The 15,348-nt window shown below is 33.6% G+C and overlaps 7 protein-coding genes across 7 annotated transcripts; 4 read left to right on the top strand and 3 right to left on the bottom strand.

The window, feature by feature from the left end:
• Positions 1 to 11: 11 nt before the first annotated feature.
• Positions 12 to 999, bottom strand: RO3G_05020 (uncharacterized protein; the record flags this gene model as incomplete). The annotated part of the gene is made up of 4 exons (XM_067659610.1): positions 12 to 181; positions 244 to 476; positions 532 to 572; positions 631 to 999. 4 exons carry the CDS (start codon positions 997 to 999, stop codon positions 12 to 14), a joined length of 813 nt encoding a protein of 270 aa, XP_067515711.1.
• Positions 1,000 to 1,299: 300 nt separating this feature from the next.
• RO3G_05019 (uncharacterized protein) lies at positions 1,300 to 2,882 on the bottom strand (the record flags this gene model as incomplete). The annotated part of the gene is made up of 8 exons (XM_067659609.1): positions 1,300 to 1,338; positions 1,396 to 1,419; positions 1,831 to 1,984; positions 2,029 to 2,073; positions 2,126 to 2,225; positions 2,426 to 2,496; positions 2,544 to 2,619; positions 2,708 to 2,882. The coding sequence occupies 8 exons, from the start codon at positions 2,880 to 2,882 to the stop codon at positions 1,300 to 1,302; spliced, it is 684 nt and encodes a 227-aa protein (XP_067515710.1).
• A 957-nt stretch (positions 2,883 to 3,839) lies between these two features.
• On the top strand, positions 3,840 to 5,868 carry RO3G_05018 (uncharacterized protein; the record flags this gene model as incomplete). Its single annotated transcript, XM_067659608.1, has 4 exons — positions 3,840 to 4,040; positions 4,100 to 4,402; positions 4,475 to 5,567; positions 5,636 to 5,868. 4 exons carry the CDS (start codon positions 3,840 to 3,842, stop codon positions 5,866 to 5,868), a joined length of 1,830 nt encoding a protein of 609 aa, XP_067515709.1.
• A 2,013-nt stretch (positions 5,869 to 7,881) lies between these two features.
• RO3G_05017 (uncharacterized protein) lies at positions 7,882 to 8,264 on the top strand (the record flags this gene model as incomplete). The annotated part of the gene is made up of 2 exons (XM_067659607.1): positions 7,882 to 8,071; positions 8,257 to 8,264. The coding sequence occupies 2 exons, from the start codon at positions 7,882 to 7,884 to the stop codon at positions 8,262 to 8,264; spliced, it is 198 nt and encodes a 65-aa protein (XP_067515708.1).
• Positions 8,265 to 10,039: 1,775 nt separating this feature from the next.
• On the top strand, positions 10,040 to 11,027 carry RO3G_05016 (uncharacterized protein; the record flags this gene model as incomplete). The annotated part of the gene is made up of 4 exons (XM_067659606.1): positions 10,040 to 10,217; positions 10,281 to 10,396; positions 10,454 to 10,565; positions 10,693 to 11,027. The coding sequence occupies 4 exons, from the start codon at positions 10,040 to 10,042 to the stop codon at positions 11,025 to 11,027; spliced, it is 741 nt and encodes a 246-aa protein (XP_067515707.1).
• A 493-nt stretch (positions 11,028 to 11,520) lies between these two features.
• Positions 11,521 to 12,722, top strand: RO3G_05015 (uncharacterized protein; the record flags this gene model as incomplete). Its single annotated transcript, XM_067659605.1, has 5 exons — positions 11,521 to 11,991; positions 12,056 to 12,211; positions 12,267 to 12,334; positions 12,397 to 12,534; positions 12,581 to 12,722. 5 exons carry the CDS (start codon positions 11,521 to 11,523, stop codon positions 12,720 to 12,722), a joined length of 975 nt encoding a protein of 324 aa, XP_067515706.1.
• Positions 12,723 to 14,302: 1,580 nt separating this feature from the next.
• On the bottom strand, positions 14,303 to 15,078 carry RO3G_05014 (uncharacterized protein; the record flags this gene model as incomplete). Its single annotated transcript, XM_067659604.1, has 4 exons — positions 14,303 to 14,371; positions 14,429 to 14,821; positions 14,868 to 14,948; positions 15,019 to 15,078. 4 exons carry the CDS (start codon positions 15,076 to 15,078, stop codon positions 14,303 to 14,305), a joined length of 603 nt encoding a protein of 200 aa, XP_067515705.1.
• Positions 15,079 to 15,348: the final 270 nt, after the last annotated feature.

The following is a 15,348-nucleotide window of genomic DNA, read 5'->3' as shown; positions in this document are numbered from 1 at the left end:
TTTACTTTATTTTAGATACGGTTTCCACCAATCGAATAGAATGAACATACACCACTACTTCTTGCTTTACCCGTCTTTTCTTCAAAGGTCTTGCATACTTTATAAGGAGGAGTATAAAGATGAAGAGAGACAGCACCTTTTTCTTTATTTGGATTAGAGATACGATGCAAACCAATCTTGTCTATAAAGTAAGCATGAGAAAAATAATGAAGAAAAAAAAATTTTTTTATATAAATGTCTTACCATGAACATAGGTAACTTGATTAGGTTGATAGATAGTATCTCTTGATATATTTAATGGACTTTGATTTATGTTTACATTATTATTATTATTATCATTATTATTATTAGCCGTGATATCAAAAGGGGTTTCATCATCAGGTGTTGATGATGTAGGCCAGTCAAATAACGTTTCTTGTAATTCACCATCCAATATTTTCATTACACAGTGGGAACCCGAATGATCATGAATGGGGCTAACAAAAAAAAAACAATTAATGGACGAATAAGAATTGAACAACAGGTAAATACCTTTTTTGTCCTTTACTCCATGCTAGGATCATTAAATTGAACTTAAAATAAATTCCCAGGGTTAGAAGAAGAAGAGTATAGAGATATTTATCAGCTCACCTTTCCATTTCCATCATCAACCAAATTACGAGTATAGGCTCTAGAATGATCAAACAGTGTATAATGATCCCAATCATCAGCATTGGAACTATACTTTTCCATCAGACTAATGATCTTATTTGCATCAATACGTTCAGAGTCAAGTCCTTGATCACCCAACACTTGATGAATTGACTTTACAAGCTCTTTTAATGTGAAATTTTTATTATTGGATAAAATGGGTTCAACAGTATGAAGAGGTTCTTGAGGAGGAGACATTTTTATTATGAAAGAAAAGAAGAGGAGAAACAATTCAAGTTTTTTTTTTTTATAGACGACATCAACCCTAAAAGTGGAAAAAAAATTGAAATGCAACAATACACACACCATGTTTAAGAAGATTTCTTTATATGTCAACCCTTTATTTTCCCATCAAAGGGGGCGATTATATTATCTGTACACACGTTACAATCTGTAGAAAAAAGAAGATGAGGAATAGGCGAGATAAGCTTATCAAATCCGACATCTATTCCGTTATTTGAATATTACAAAAAAAAAAAAAAGATTTACAGCAGAGGTAGTAGACATCGTTAACATATCACTTTTAGAATTCATTATTTGATTTATTCAATTGAAATCACTGTTTAAAGGTTAGTATTGAAAACCGTGTTCCCTTTGTTTATTTCCCTTTTAAAAAATAAAAGATAACCGATAAAATGCGTTATTACACTATTTGATGACATTGTAATCATTATCTCTCTTTTGTAATCAACTTCAATCGCTTACCTTATTATTATAAATTGAAACGTACTAAAAGATATCGTTTGCAGGAAAGAAAAAAAAAATTGCCGCGTGACTGGTGTGCGCATAATTATGTCAATGTTTTAACGATTCATGTATATTTAAAGATAATATCAGGGTACATTAAGAAAGAGAGGAGAAGGGGGGAATATTGGTATAGCAAAAGTACAGTCTGTTTGTGTGTTCCTGGATTGGATTAAAACTCCTAAATAATCTCTTTTCTTTTTCTATTCTTTTGTAGTCATGGATACCAACTTTATTTATTCATCCTAGGAAGTTCTAATACATGCCCTGACATGACATGCTTATATTCATTGTTATCGTCCTCAAATTGTACTTTATATATTCTTTCAAACGCGCCATCTTTATTCTAAATTTAAAAGTTATAAATTAACCTTGATGACATTAATGTATCTTTACCTTTGAAGGGGGTTCAATAACTTTTGCTTTATAAAAGCATGTTGTTCCTGGATACAGTGCCAAGACATCTTGTCCAATGTCTAATTCAGCAAGGCCTCTTGCTTCACTCGCATTCGGAATTGGAATCACATTTCGAGGTTGAAGCATATATCGTCTTTTATATATCAATAAACAATACAGTAATCATCATTTACTTACTGTTTTTGACCAAATTCATCTTGATCCACATCTTCTACTTGATATCTAACAATACCACATAGTCAGATAACCTCCACTGCTGGCTATTTGTCCTTACTTGTTTTTATCAGAATTATAATTGATAACAACCGCCAGTATCCACTCTTCATCTTTATCCTTTTGCTGAGGTTGCTTTGCTGCTACAGATGTTCCGGGTGCTAATATATCAATACTATATTGTGTTATTAACATAATATATATTCCTATAGTCTGTATTACATCTTTGCTTTCTTTGGAAACTGCAAAGAAAGCTCTTCTTGATCTGCTCTTCTTTTTTTTCTTTTTTGATCAATTACTACAACACACACACACACAGAGTTGTCATGAATTTGTTGATGAATTTTCTATTATACTTTACCATGATTGTACTCTGACGCATCTCTTAAAGCAATCAATACAGATACTTTCTCGATAATATCATGAATAATCCTAGTTTAAAAATTGAGTATTTGCAAACCAAACATCATTCTATTTACTTTGCTTCGTTATGTGACAAGTCTATTCCTCCTCGATAGTATTCCATCAATCGCTTACTGATAGAAATAGGTAGACCTATTTCACATACTTTTATTTCCACTTTGTTCTAATTCAAAAAAAAAAAAAAAAAAAAAAAAAAAAAAAAGAACTCTTTCTGTTTTACCTTCATCAAGATTAGTAGTTGCATGTATTTCGTTAATGTTGGTTACAACAGATGCTGTATTCTTTTGAATGACTTCTAGTTTGGCAAGGGAATTGCAAATTTGTTTCCACAAATTGACTTCTTCGTTGGTTTCGTCAAGAGTGGCTAATCTTGAAGTTCTTGATTTGCGATCCATAGTATTAATAGTACAAAAAAAAAAGAAGGGTATATACTAATAGGTTGAAAGCTATATCAGAAAAGGGTAACTTTTTGTTTTTACAGAATAAGTTTGCGTTGCAATACGTTCTCTTCTCTTTTTTTTTTTTATCTCAGCAAGCAAAAGAATTTTTTTTTTATTATTCTTTTGCTTTAAGCAGCCAGCATAAAAAAAGAACCACTTTTTAATTTCCGTTATTTCAAACTGTTCTTTCATCAAGTAATCACCTTTCGCTAGACTTACAGTATGAAGGTTAATGATTGAATATAATGAGCAACTTCTTTAATCGTAACCCGATATGAACGAGGGTGTATTCTCTCTTTTGTACTGAAGATAAAAAAAAGTCTAGTTTAGAACTCTTGTTACATAATTGAGCTGCTTTATTGTTTTGATCTGAGCCCCTTTATTTTTAATACGCGCGCACGATGGATATTAAATATACAAATCAAGCAATAATATATAAACTTTCAATAAATAATATCGATTGTCTGTAAACTGCTACTTTTCATCAAAATACAGGGCATACTTCATTTTTTGAAGCAGCACTGGATTTCAATTCTGCGGCAGCTTACCAAAGTTGACCTGCTCAAATCAGATACTCAAGGAAACCTTGGAAAGAATGAAGGCATCTAAAAACAAATAGAAATACACGTGTCGTCACGCTACAAAGCGTCAATCGTAATGTCATTTTTAAGGAATATGATTTTTAAGAAAACTGTGCATTATTCCTACCATATATATGAAATTGCACCAAAGACCAAATAAGAATCGTTTCCGCTTTGAAAGTTATTTTAGTTTTTTCCTGAAGCAAAAAAAAAAAAAAAAAAAAAAAAAAAAAAAAAAGTATATAACAAGACTTTTGGTTCACTCTTTCAGTTTTTATTGACCTAGCCCCTCTTTTACCTATTTTTTTTTTCTTTTTTTTTTTGAAAAAAAATGAAATCCCTACTTTTTGTTGTATTCATCTTTTTAACAACAACATATGCCGCTAAAGTATCATTTAAAGTTATCGCTCCTGATGCTAAAAACAGAGTTCATGTCAATATCAATGGAGTACTTGTCGAATTAAAGGCCAGTGATCCAGATGTTCCTTACTACACCGGTTTTGCTGAACTAAAGCATGGACAAAGTTATAATGTAAAGAATCCACTTTTGAGTCATAAATTTCATATATAACACATAAAAAATATACATAGTACGTTGTCGATGGAAATGCAGAGCCATTCAAACGTCTATTGAATGGCTCTTCTACTAAAAACGAGTTCTTCAATCGACCTGTAACCTACGCTACCAACATTCCCGAGCTACCCAGCATTCTTACTGAAGGTAGCTGGACTCGTGGAGATACGAGTAATCCTATTTGGGATAGTAACTATGTCCCTTCTATCTTTGTCACTGGAAATCCAAGGGAAATGAATGAATTAATTGAGAATGTGAAAAAGAACACATATAAAACAAAAATCACTTTTATTGGACCTGAGACTATCAACACATTTGAGGTAAAAAATGTAAATCGCCTTTTTTATGATATCGATCTTAACTCACCCCCCCTTTTTTTTTTCTCTTCTCAGGGTTGTACCCTTGGACTTCATAAACCTGGGCGTAAACATAATGATGCTAAACAATCTTGGATATGGGCTCTCCCTGAAGGTCAATTTATGGCGAATCGAAATTGGTTTAAGATTCGACATATGGAAGAAGATCCTACACAACTTCGTGAAAAGCTTTATGCAGATATCCTTCGAAAGATGGGAACCTATGCGAATGAGGCCAATATGGTTCGATTCTTTATAAACAAGGAAGGCATGGGTATCTTTAATATGTTGGACGATGTTATTATGTATTCTTATATTAATGCCATGTTTTACCACGGTGATACTCCTGAACAGCTCGGTGGTCTTTACGACGGTGCCTCTGGTGCCTCATTCAATTTTCCTGGTGACTTTGATAGCTTCATCCCGAATGTCGAATCCCCGCTTGACCAAGATGCTATCGAGCCTTTTTCTAAAGCCTTTACTAGTATTGACTTTTTGGAAGACGAACAGGTCAAGACGATCGGAAAGTATTTTGATTATGACCAATTCCTTCGTTTCATGGTCATGGAGTTCCTTACCGGTGACTGGGATGGCTACTGGCAAGAGCAAACAAATGATGGGGCCTATATTGATATCAACGACCACAACAAAATTTATTACTTGGGGCAGGATTTTGACGCCACCTTTGGTGTAAATCTTGAACAAAAACGAGAGTTTGTCAATGTGTCTTATACTGAATACCCCAAACTGTTTCCTGGAGGTGTCTTGATCAACAGACTTCTTCAAAACCCAGGTGTCAAGAAAACGTTTGAAAACTATCTGAAAATCACAGTACAAGAGATCTTCAACAACGCCACGCTCGGCCCCTATGTCACTGCTCGCCACGAATTCCTTGCTCCAGATCTTCAGTGGGATCGTTCGATAAAACAACGGTCTCCTGGAAATATCTTTGGTTGGACGTTCGAGCAGACATATGAAAATCTATTTGAAGGTGTCACTGCTCCTGGAAAAAACTCGGGTGGTGCTGATTGGGGTCTTCTTGAATGGGTGGCTGCAAAGGAAAAAGCAGTCAAAAGTTACCTCAGTTCGTCTGAAGCCGCTGATGCTGCCACTGTTACGCAAGTACCAGGTATACTAATTCACATTATAAAGTCATTTGTTACTGAAGCATCTGTTATAAATTTATTATTACTAAAGAAGCTCCTGGTACAGATGGCACTCCTTCCGAATCAACTGCCTGGCCTCATGCCAATACAAGGTTCAGACAAGCCGAAGCTTCTAATACTCATAAAATAGGCACCTCATCGCCTTCTAATTTTATTGTTAAAATCAAGCAAGGTACTGTGTCATCGTCTTCATCTATCAAAAGAACCCCATGTATTCTACCTCTTGTTATCTTGGCTAGCACTTTATTTGCCTCTTTCTTCTAGACAAAAAAACAATGCCTGTCTGTTTTTGTAAAAATAAGTCAAGGTATGCGCCAAGGAAAAAAGAACGAAAGTTGTTTGCTTTTTTCTTTTTTGAATAAAAATAGCTGTATAGCATGCCTGTGAATTAAAACAACATTGGAAGCAGTCACTTAATCTTCTTTCTAGAGCCATTAAACAACTCATTACCATCCTCTTTATGTAGATGCTGAATTTGTCTACAGTAATGATTTAAAGGCTCTATCAATGAGTAATAGTGAAGTGCAAAATTCGGAAGAACGATAGAGTTTTTGCTTGTACATGCTCTCTTTATGATTTGCATTTTTCTTAAAATAAAACCATCATACTGCTCACAACGAACAGAAATAGATTTACTGAGTGATAACTTCTTTTTTTAGCTTGGCTCAACAGTAATTTTGGTATGTACTACAATTCAATACGATTTCTACTTATTGCAATACAGCGAAAGGGTTTTAGTTGGCTTTGCGAACGTCAATAAGAGTTTACAGAGAATAACGCCAGAACGAGCGATGTATGATAATTGGATGATGTTTGTAGAGCCTTGATGTAGTGTTAGATTTAGACAAAGAAAAAGGGTGGGGTGATGTTTAGGCTTTGAGGTTAAAGTAATATACCAAGATATTGTTCTTGAAAGTGCGGATTGGGCAATGGCCTTGTGTTATACAGAAGGTTTAAGAAGACAAAAGCGTGGGAAAATATGAGAGACTGTTGCCATCAATTTGAGTGGCACTATGACAAAGTATCCAACATGGTGAAATACACCACAATGACACAAGCTTTTGTAATGTCTGTTGTATGAAAAAATTTTGTGCAATAAGTAGCACCAAGCATTCATGATTTGAAATGTCATAAGTCGCCTAATATATTTTCCATTATATGAAGGGTCTAGTGAGTGAGACTTAAGAAGGGAAATTCACATAGGAAGCTATAGTATGAAGATGAGATTAGCGATAGAAACCGAAATGAAACATCTTTTATAATAGCATCAAGTCTACCAATCAGCATGCTTGTACGAGCCGATTAAGGAGTAACGGGAGAGCAGAATTGGATATTTGAGTGATTTAATAATTAAAGGCAAACAGTCGATTAAAGCTTTTTGTGTAGAATCAATCGATTGGACATACTCACAGCGTCTCAGACGAGCCATTAAATGAATAAAAACTAAACCTTTTAAAAATGGATTATGTATCAACACAAACGCTATAAGCATTTCAATTTTGAGAATGCAAAAAATCAGATTTTAATAATCTGTGCAAGCATTTACTCTAAACGAGCAAGTTATTTCATTGTATGTTACAACGTGGTCTTTTTTGACACACAAAAACCAGACCCTTCCAGACTTTTCAATTCATATCACACTGTAAAGGTCACAGTATTTGATGCCATTCAGAATGACTATAGGTTTGTACGTGGGCCACATAAAAAATAACCGTGATTGTGTGTTTTCCTCATGAACGCACTCTAGAATAATGGAATTCATCTGGCAAGCTTTGCTTGTACATCTATTTGAATTTTATGTACAAGCCACTATTTTACGAGTTTGAACTACCTTTAAAATTTTTGGTAAATGGTTCGATGAACGTTAGCATTTGTCATACATAAACAATGGAACGATACGGAGACATAAACGTAAAAATAAAACATGACTGTTCTTTTAAATCATTATGGGATCATGGATGTTTTGAATAGCGATGCATAATGTACAAAAAGCACACTACTCAAATTGGGCATTCAGGTACCTGACTCATGGTTACTTGTCTGTCCTAAGGAGCAAAGACAAAATACGGCGTGTTCTAAGACAGTGGTGCGACATTTTATGCATTAATGATTTGCATCTGGACAATCTTTAAGCGTATATAAAAGCAAGCAGTTCTTTTTATTCTTTTTCTCGACATTATACTTCAAGTTAAACCTCAAGTAAATTTAAATATATCAATACAATTTGCTTAGGTATCAAGCTACTAACACGCTTCTTTTTCTTGCTATAGATTTACTATGCGTTCTATTATTGCCTTATTATTGCTCTGTATTGTTGCCTCTGTCTTTTGTTTAGAAGCCGAATCTCACCCTGCTTGTTCCAAGAGTTCTACTTGCCCTACTGGTTGGACATGTCAAAAAGACGAAGTAACCAACGATTGCTTATGTTGCCCTCGTTGTGCTCCCCCTGGAAGGTCAGATATTCGCTGTAAAGTTGTTTGCAAAAAGTGCGTAATTAAAAACGACTAATTTCAGCATCCGTTCTTGTCGCATCTTTCGTTGATCATCCCCTTTCTCCTTTTTTTCCCTGTAACCATTTTACGTGATCTTAATTGCACACGAGTACTATTCCTCTACAAATAAAATACCTTTTTTATGTTGCATTCTCTGTAGTGATATGAAAGGCATATGCTATCAATTTATCATCTATCAAAGACTTAAATACATTTTGCCCATACCAATCAATAAAAAAGAGTGAATAGGTCTAAGTGAATGATTGAATTTATATCAAGAAAAGTGCAAGTTTCAAAAATGACAGTTGAAATTGGATGATTGCTCAGTGAATTGCTTTAAAAGAGCGTGTCCTATTTTATATTAAAGTTAGATAGCATGTATCTAAACATAAGCAATGAGCTTTGTAATCCATAGGTACAGCCTGTACATTCTTGTTTATGTCTTTCACTATCAAGCACTCAAACTTGAAGGAATTAATGTACAGTTAATAGTCACTGCAATAAAAACTAGTTCTTACTTATCAAAGTAATAATAGTGAAAAGGGATGAACCATATTTAGGCTTCGTACGATATTGCCTCTGGCCCAATCATGTTGTAATAACAGTAACATAGTTTCCGTGAATGTGTTACAAATACATTAAGAAATGAACAGGAAAAGTAGTTGTTAATCCTTTTTTAAAATATATATAAAAGGATGTAATTATACTTTAAATATATCCCTGAAATCTGTAAGTATAAGAATATCATACTTATTGAATTTTTTTCCCTCTTCATCTTTATTTGATTATGAAGCAGCCTGATAGTTCAAACCAAATACAAAAGCTTGGTACCTTGTTATTCATTTACTACAATAGTTGAACAATTATATAATATTTCATTATTATATAGAGCACCTTTAGGTATAAGCAAGAGATATTTATTTTTAAGAGCTGTTCTCAATTTTAACATACTTGGGTTTATTTACACACTTTAATGAACTGGCAATCATGGGCGCCGGTTCTCCCTTGTAGTATTTAATGCGATCTGTCATAGTCTTGATGTTCTTATGCTGTTACCGTCTACTGCTTGGGGATTTAAATTCCGTTTAAATTGATTTTGTCTTATTGGATGGATTTATCAAAAGAATTCAGAAACAGATGTAAACATGTTGTTCACAACATGTGCTGCTTAAAATGCTAGCTGTTTACTAAATGCTACCTAGTAAACAAAGCCATTCAGTAGAATATTTAACGTTCAATATATTTTTTCTTTTTTGCATTTACTGCTCCCAATGTTTGCATTTTTCCACTTTTTATTGCTTATATGCAAATGCAATTAAACAGATGATTTTTGTTATTTATAAAGCTCGAGAAATAATTTGAAGAAATGTTTATTTTTTTATACTCTGGATTTGGCTGAAATTAGATCAAATCATATCAAAAGACTGTGACTTTCTTGGTCATCCTGATTGCTTACACGTCCTCGGCAGCTATACACCATTATCTGATTGTGAAACGCGCATCTATTAAATCCGACCCGATAAACAAGTGAGAGTGTATATAATTCACTGACAGGTAAATAAAGTCAGCACTTGAGAATAATTACATGTAAATGAATCAGCTACTTGATGTGATACATTATTTATGCTTTGCTGCTATGCCAAGTCGGGGTTTTTTTTAACTGATACTCCCATTGACCTCAGGCAAGATGACTAATAAAGAGTAACCCATCTTGCTTCCCACGCTCATCGCGTATTTGGAAATAGAAACGAACAATTGATGAAACCAAGATTAGTTATCGCTCAATTTCTCACGTTTTTAATCTAAATAGGATTTAGGCGCTATAGAATTTTGTACCATCTTTTTTTTTTTTTTTTTTTTTTTTTTTCTATATTTTTATTCAAATAAACTATACCAAAGCTATTTACATCAAAGAAGACGTCCCAGAGATATAACTTGATGAAATGTACGCGATTGTGAGAGATGTTCCTACAACTTTTGATAAATGTGTGACGACTGTTGACAATACAGTAAGTCCAATCGACATCAGCTTGGCAAAGAAACAATATGAAGCATATGTAAATGCTTTGAGAGAACATGTTGACCATATTGTTGAAATACCTGCAGATCCTTTACATCCAGGTAAATCACTCCTTTTACTCCTCGTTTGCCCTGGCTTAAACACAGCTTAATATTTGGTAATAGATTGCTGCTTCATAGAAGATACAGCCGTTGTTGTTCAAGACACAGCTGTTGTTAATTGTTTAGGAGCAGAGTCTAGAAGAAAAGAAATTTCGGCAGTGGAAAAAGCCTTGAGAAAGGTACATAAAAGTGTATTTATGTAACGTGACAAGAAAGCTCAGATATAGAATTATCAGATACCTGTTATTAAAGATGTCGTTCGCATGGACGAGATTGACCCACAAGCTACTTTGGATGGGGGTGATGTTTTGTATACCGGTGAACACCTCTTCGTTGGACTTTCTCATCGTACAAACCAACGCGGGGCAGATGTTTTAAAAAAAGTAAGATACTACGATAAAAAGAGGGTTGAGATTGATTTGTACGCAGGTCTTTTCAGAAAAATGCCCAGTTTATACTATTCATAGTTTATTAGCCTACAATTTACTTCACTTCAAGTGTATAGTAACTATGTTAAACAACAAGACGTTACTAGTCTATGATCACAAGGCAGGTTTGGATGTAGTAAGTGAGATCGAGGGCTACACAAAGGACTGGTACAATATTATCAAGATCCCTGAACAAATCCCCTCAAATATCGTCAGTTTGTCTAATGGGAAGGTTGTTATTTACCAACAAGGTTTTTCAGAATCAGAAAATGTGCTAATGAAGGAGTTGAAAGAAAAGAGAAATGTAAAACTAAAATCATTAAATATGAGCGAATTTATTAAGGCTGATGGATCTTTGACTTGCTGTTCTATTCTTGTTTAATAAAATCATACGACATATAATATGACATAATGTATAATACAATGGCTTTTTATCCGTCAGATAAATAAATTACTTGAGAGGGAGAAAAAAAAAAAAAGAGTAGAAAATAAACGAAAAATGAAGAGGATTGTATTTGTATTATTTCTGTCAATTGATGCATAAACAATAATAAAAGGAGGAGTTTTACTTATTAAGTATAAATACCCCATTTCTACTTTCTTTTTTTAATATTTTTATTTTTATTTTTGCTTTTTCTTCTTTAATAATGAAAAGAAATAGTACAGCAAGCAATAGCTTTTTTAAAGAGAAGCTTCTTCCTTTACACCGATCAATCACTGATGATAATGAAAATTCATATAACGAAAACCACCCTTCACCATTTACACGTTTTGTATCAAAATTATTGGGTAGTTTAATTTATGCAACTATCTCTATTAGCATTTACTCATATTATTTAGGGTTAAAGAAGACGGATAATTCAACAAGGCCTCGGATGCGACACAATAAATCAAATTCAACTACATCAATTACAAAAAGCTCAGTCATACTATCATCTTCATACCAACTGGCTAAACCGACTACAGCTAATGATGATATAATACCACAAAAAAGAAAGACAACTATTACTTTTGCTGTCCCTAACAATAAAAATACAATTTCCCAAAAGGAACAAGAAGAAACAAGCTCTATTTCATCTTCCAGTTTGATTAGCATGTCTTCTTTAAACAGTTCCATATCATCCCTACATTCTTCTACTGCTGCCTCATTTATACTCATTCACAACAAAAACGGCTGTAGCGTTGGTGGCGATGGCAATGGTTCAACAGCTGTAGATGCTTTAACTAGTTTAGCTTCTGCTTCTGCAAAGAATTCGGTTGTGACAGATTTTGATATGCCCTCTATTCATTTACAAGAACGTAAAGAAAGTACAGAACCTGTTTTGACAGAAAATATAGCTGAGACAGTAAGTTATCAACTGAATAGACAATTTCTCCTTATTTGTTTCATTTATCAATTCATATTTATAGATTCGACCTTATATTCCCAGAAGATACCGCGTTGCTTCGAGTTGGAAACTATTATATAGTCTCGATCAGCATGGTGTTAGTTTATTTAGTTTATATTCTTCAACAAAAGATTATGAAGGTCCATGCATTATGATCATAAAGGATGCAGATAAACAAGTTAAAAAAAAAAAAGAAAAACACCAATTGTTTTATTTATTTATTTTTATGATAGATTTATGGTGCCTATTTAAGTAGTACACTTAAATGTCAAAACAACATGTATTATGGAACAGGAGAATGGTAAATATAAAATCAAAACAAAAACTTCAATGCACATTCTCATCTTAGTTTATAAAAAAAAGCTTCTTGTGGAAACTAACGTCAGAAAAAGACTATAAAAAGGAGGAGCACGCATTACCAAAAATTAAAGTTTTTCCTTGGACAGGCAAAAATGATTACATGATTCTATGTAATACCGATTTCATTGCAATAGGTGGAGGGTGAGTTTCATAGAAGAAAAACTTCTTTTAGCTAAGTTTGTCTTAGGGATGGTAAGTTTGGTCTGTGGTTGAATTCTGACTTGGAAAAGGGATACAGCACAAATTGCCCGACATTCGATAATGAATGTCTTGCATTAAAGCAACAGTTTCAGTGTATGGAAATGGAAGTATGGGGACTCACTATTTGAATGCTATTTTTTCATTCTTCTTTCTCCCCTCTGTAAATCATGGCTATTTGCTGCCATGCTCTTAATCACCTTTTTACAAAGAAGAAAATCTTACAAGCAATCAAAACAAAATTCATTTATCATTATCATTATTTGCATACATTTATTATAAACTTCTTTCAAGTAGTACTATACTATAAACCTTCCACAAACAAATAAAGCATTTGAATTATGTCAAAAGCTGTTTTGCATGCTCGATTATTAAATAATACTTCAAAGCCTATTATGAAATCAAGGTTTGTTCAACTATGTTACAATTATACTAGAATGTTTATTTTTTTAATCCTTACAAAGTAAATTTGTGCTCATTTATTTCATTTGGCAACTCGTGATGCCATTGGGTCCAGAAGTATATATACTTCCTTCTCCTAATAATTGAATTTGCATAACACCAAAGGCTTTTAGCTACACAAACGGTTAGTATATGTGATCTATAATAGCATTGTTTTAACATACTGGAATTCTATTGAAAGATGGTGCAAGGAATCGATTTCTTGGCTGAATATCAAATGTTTGCTTTAGTTTATATGTACTGGCATCCCAAATCTATTCAACAAGAATAATAAATAACAGCATAGAATTCAGAACAAATATATCAAACCTTCATTTCGCCATCAATGGATCCAGTAATAAGTGCGTTACAATCTGTATCAATAGCAATAGACCTAATCCTTGAATGATGTGCTGTAAATGTACACATCGTTGTACGCTGCCGAATATCCGAAACAACTTGAAAAGGTACTATTAGATCTCCTTTTTTTTGCGTGTTTGTTTTGACATATGCTTTACCTATTTCTCCTTTTTTCCCACCAGAAAACAGCAATTGACTATTAGGTTCATATGAAATGGCATATGCTCCAGATTCGTGACCAGGAAATGCTTGAGAAAAAAAAGTCAATATACCTTCTTTTTTTAATAACAAAAATAGTATTTACAGTGGACCATAGCCTTCGATGTTGGCAATAAAGTATCCCATAAACAAACATGGTCCCGTCTATTATAAGAAAAGTTGCTTAGATAATAGAAAAAAGTATTTATCTTATTGTTTCTTTTTTACTTTCTACTCATTGCTAAAGAAGTTCCCGCTGTAGCGATAAGGCTGCTCGAGTTAATAAACGTAAAATCTCTAGTTGCTTTAGAATGACAGTTAATGGTCTATGAGAACTACAGTTAGAAAAAGCGTTTTGTGCAGTTAGATGTTTAGCCTACATAATACGGCTTGTTAGAGTGGGCATGGGCATCAAAACGCCATAGACATAATGATCCATATGTATCTCCTGCTGCAAACTTTTGACCAAAGTGATCAAAATGAATCCTAAAAGACTCAAAAGTTATCAAAATGATCTAAAGCTATCCTTTTCTTGTTTTGTACCTAGTAGCTTTTCCTTGACATCCATAATAACTTGCTATTTCTCTTTCCTGACCAAATTGCCACAAGATTGCTGTTGGGCTATTGCTGTTGTTTATTTCACACCCAGTTATGTCTGTTTACGCATATTGTAAACAACTCATGATCTATGTATACTCTTTTTTGTGTGTGTTTACTTACAGAAAGGATATTGTGGATGAGCTTCTGTACAGGTAGCAGAAATGTTTCTTTTAAACGTAATCTGTGATATATTTGTTATTCAAAACAATCAAAAAGGGCAACAATATACAACTTTTACCATTTTTTCTCGTTCAGCATTATCCATTGTGAAGGGACTAGATGCATTGGGGGTTCTGGCAGCAGAATCTCCTTTAGCAAGAGATTTCTTTAAAGAGTCATAAACATATTCCAGATTGAGATTTTGTGCTCCCTTTTGAACATGCTCCTCTAGTGGACGATTACCAGCAGGTGACATTATTGTTGGTGTTCCAGTGGCAGATGTTCTAGACACTTTATGGCGCAATGGCTTGGGAGTTGCCATGTTAAAGTTAGGATTATTTTCATTGTCGGAAAAGTCGTCAGATTCATCTTCTTCTGTGTCTGGGTAACTGTCAATATGATTATCGTTGCCTAAACCAAACGATGATATAGATCTTGATCTAACGATAGGTTGCTTTAAAAAAAAGCCAAACTATATTAGTTTCATTACAAAAATTATGATTCACGTCTAAACTTACTGAACGGAAGTTCAAAGCTTTGGAAAGATCAATTTCTTGTATTTCAGATTTTAAGCATACGGCCATAGTATTTGCAGCAGACTAGATCAAGTATAAAAGAAACCCGAATATAAGGCCTTCAAATAATTATTTGATCGAAGATTATACTTACATGGCTAATGCAAAAAGCATAAGCAGTGCTTGGGGAGTTGTATACACAACTAAATTGCATTTGTTGGTCATCAAACGTTATATTAATAGATGAGTGCTAAGCAGGAAAGCAAGTTAGTTGATGTGCTAAATAGAACAAGAGGAGATTTTCTATAATGCTTACAATAAAATCTATAAAAGGTAAAAGTCTATCTGGCGAGCTGAGGCTTTTAATCGAGTGCCAGTACTTTCTCTGCCGCAGAGTTTTAAATTGCTTCATCACATTACCTATTGAAGAAAAAACATATATTAATTGTCATTAGAATATATATACATTAATGCTCACGCTTAG

This window comes from Rhizopus delemar, genomic scaffold (assembly GCF_000149305.1).
Source record: "Rhizopus delemar RA 99-880 supercont3.3 genomic scaffold, whole genome shotgun sequence".
NCBI lineage: Eukaryota > Fungi > Mucoromycota > Mucoromycetes > Mucorales > Rhizopodaceae > Rhizopus > Rhizopus delemar.
This window is presented reverse-complemented; position numbering and strand designations above follow the sequence as displayed.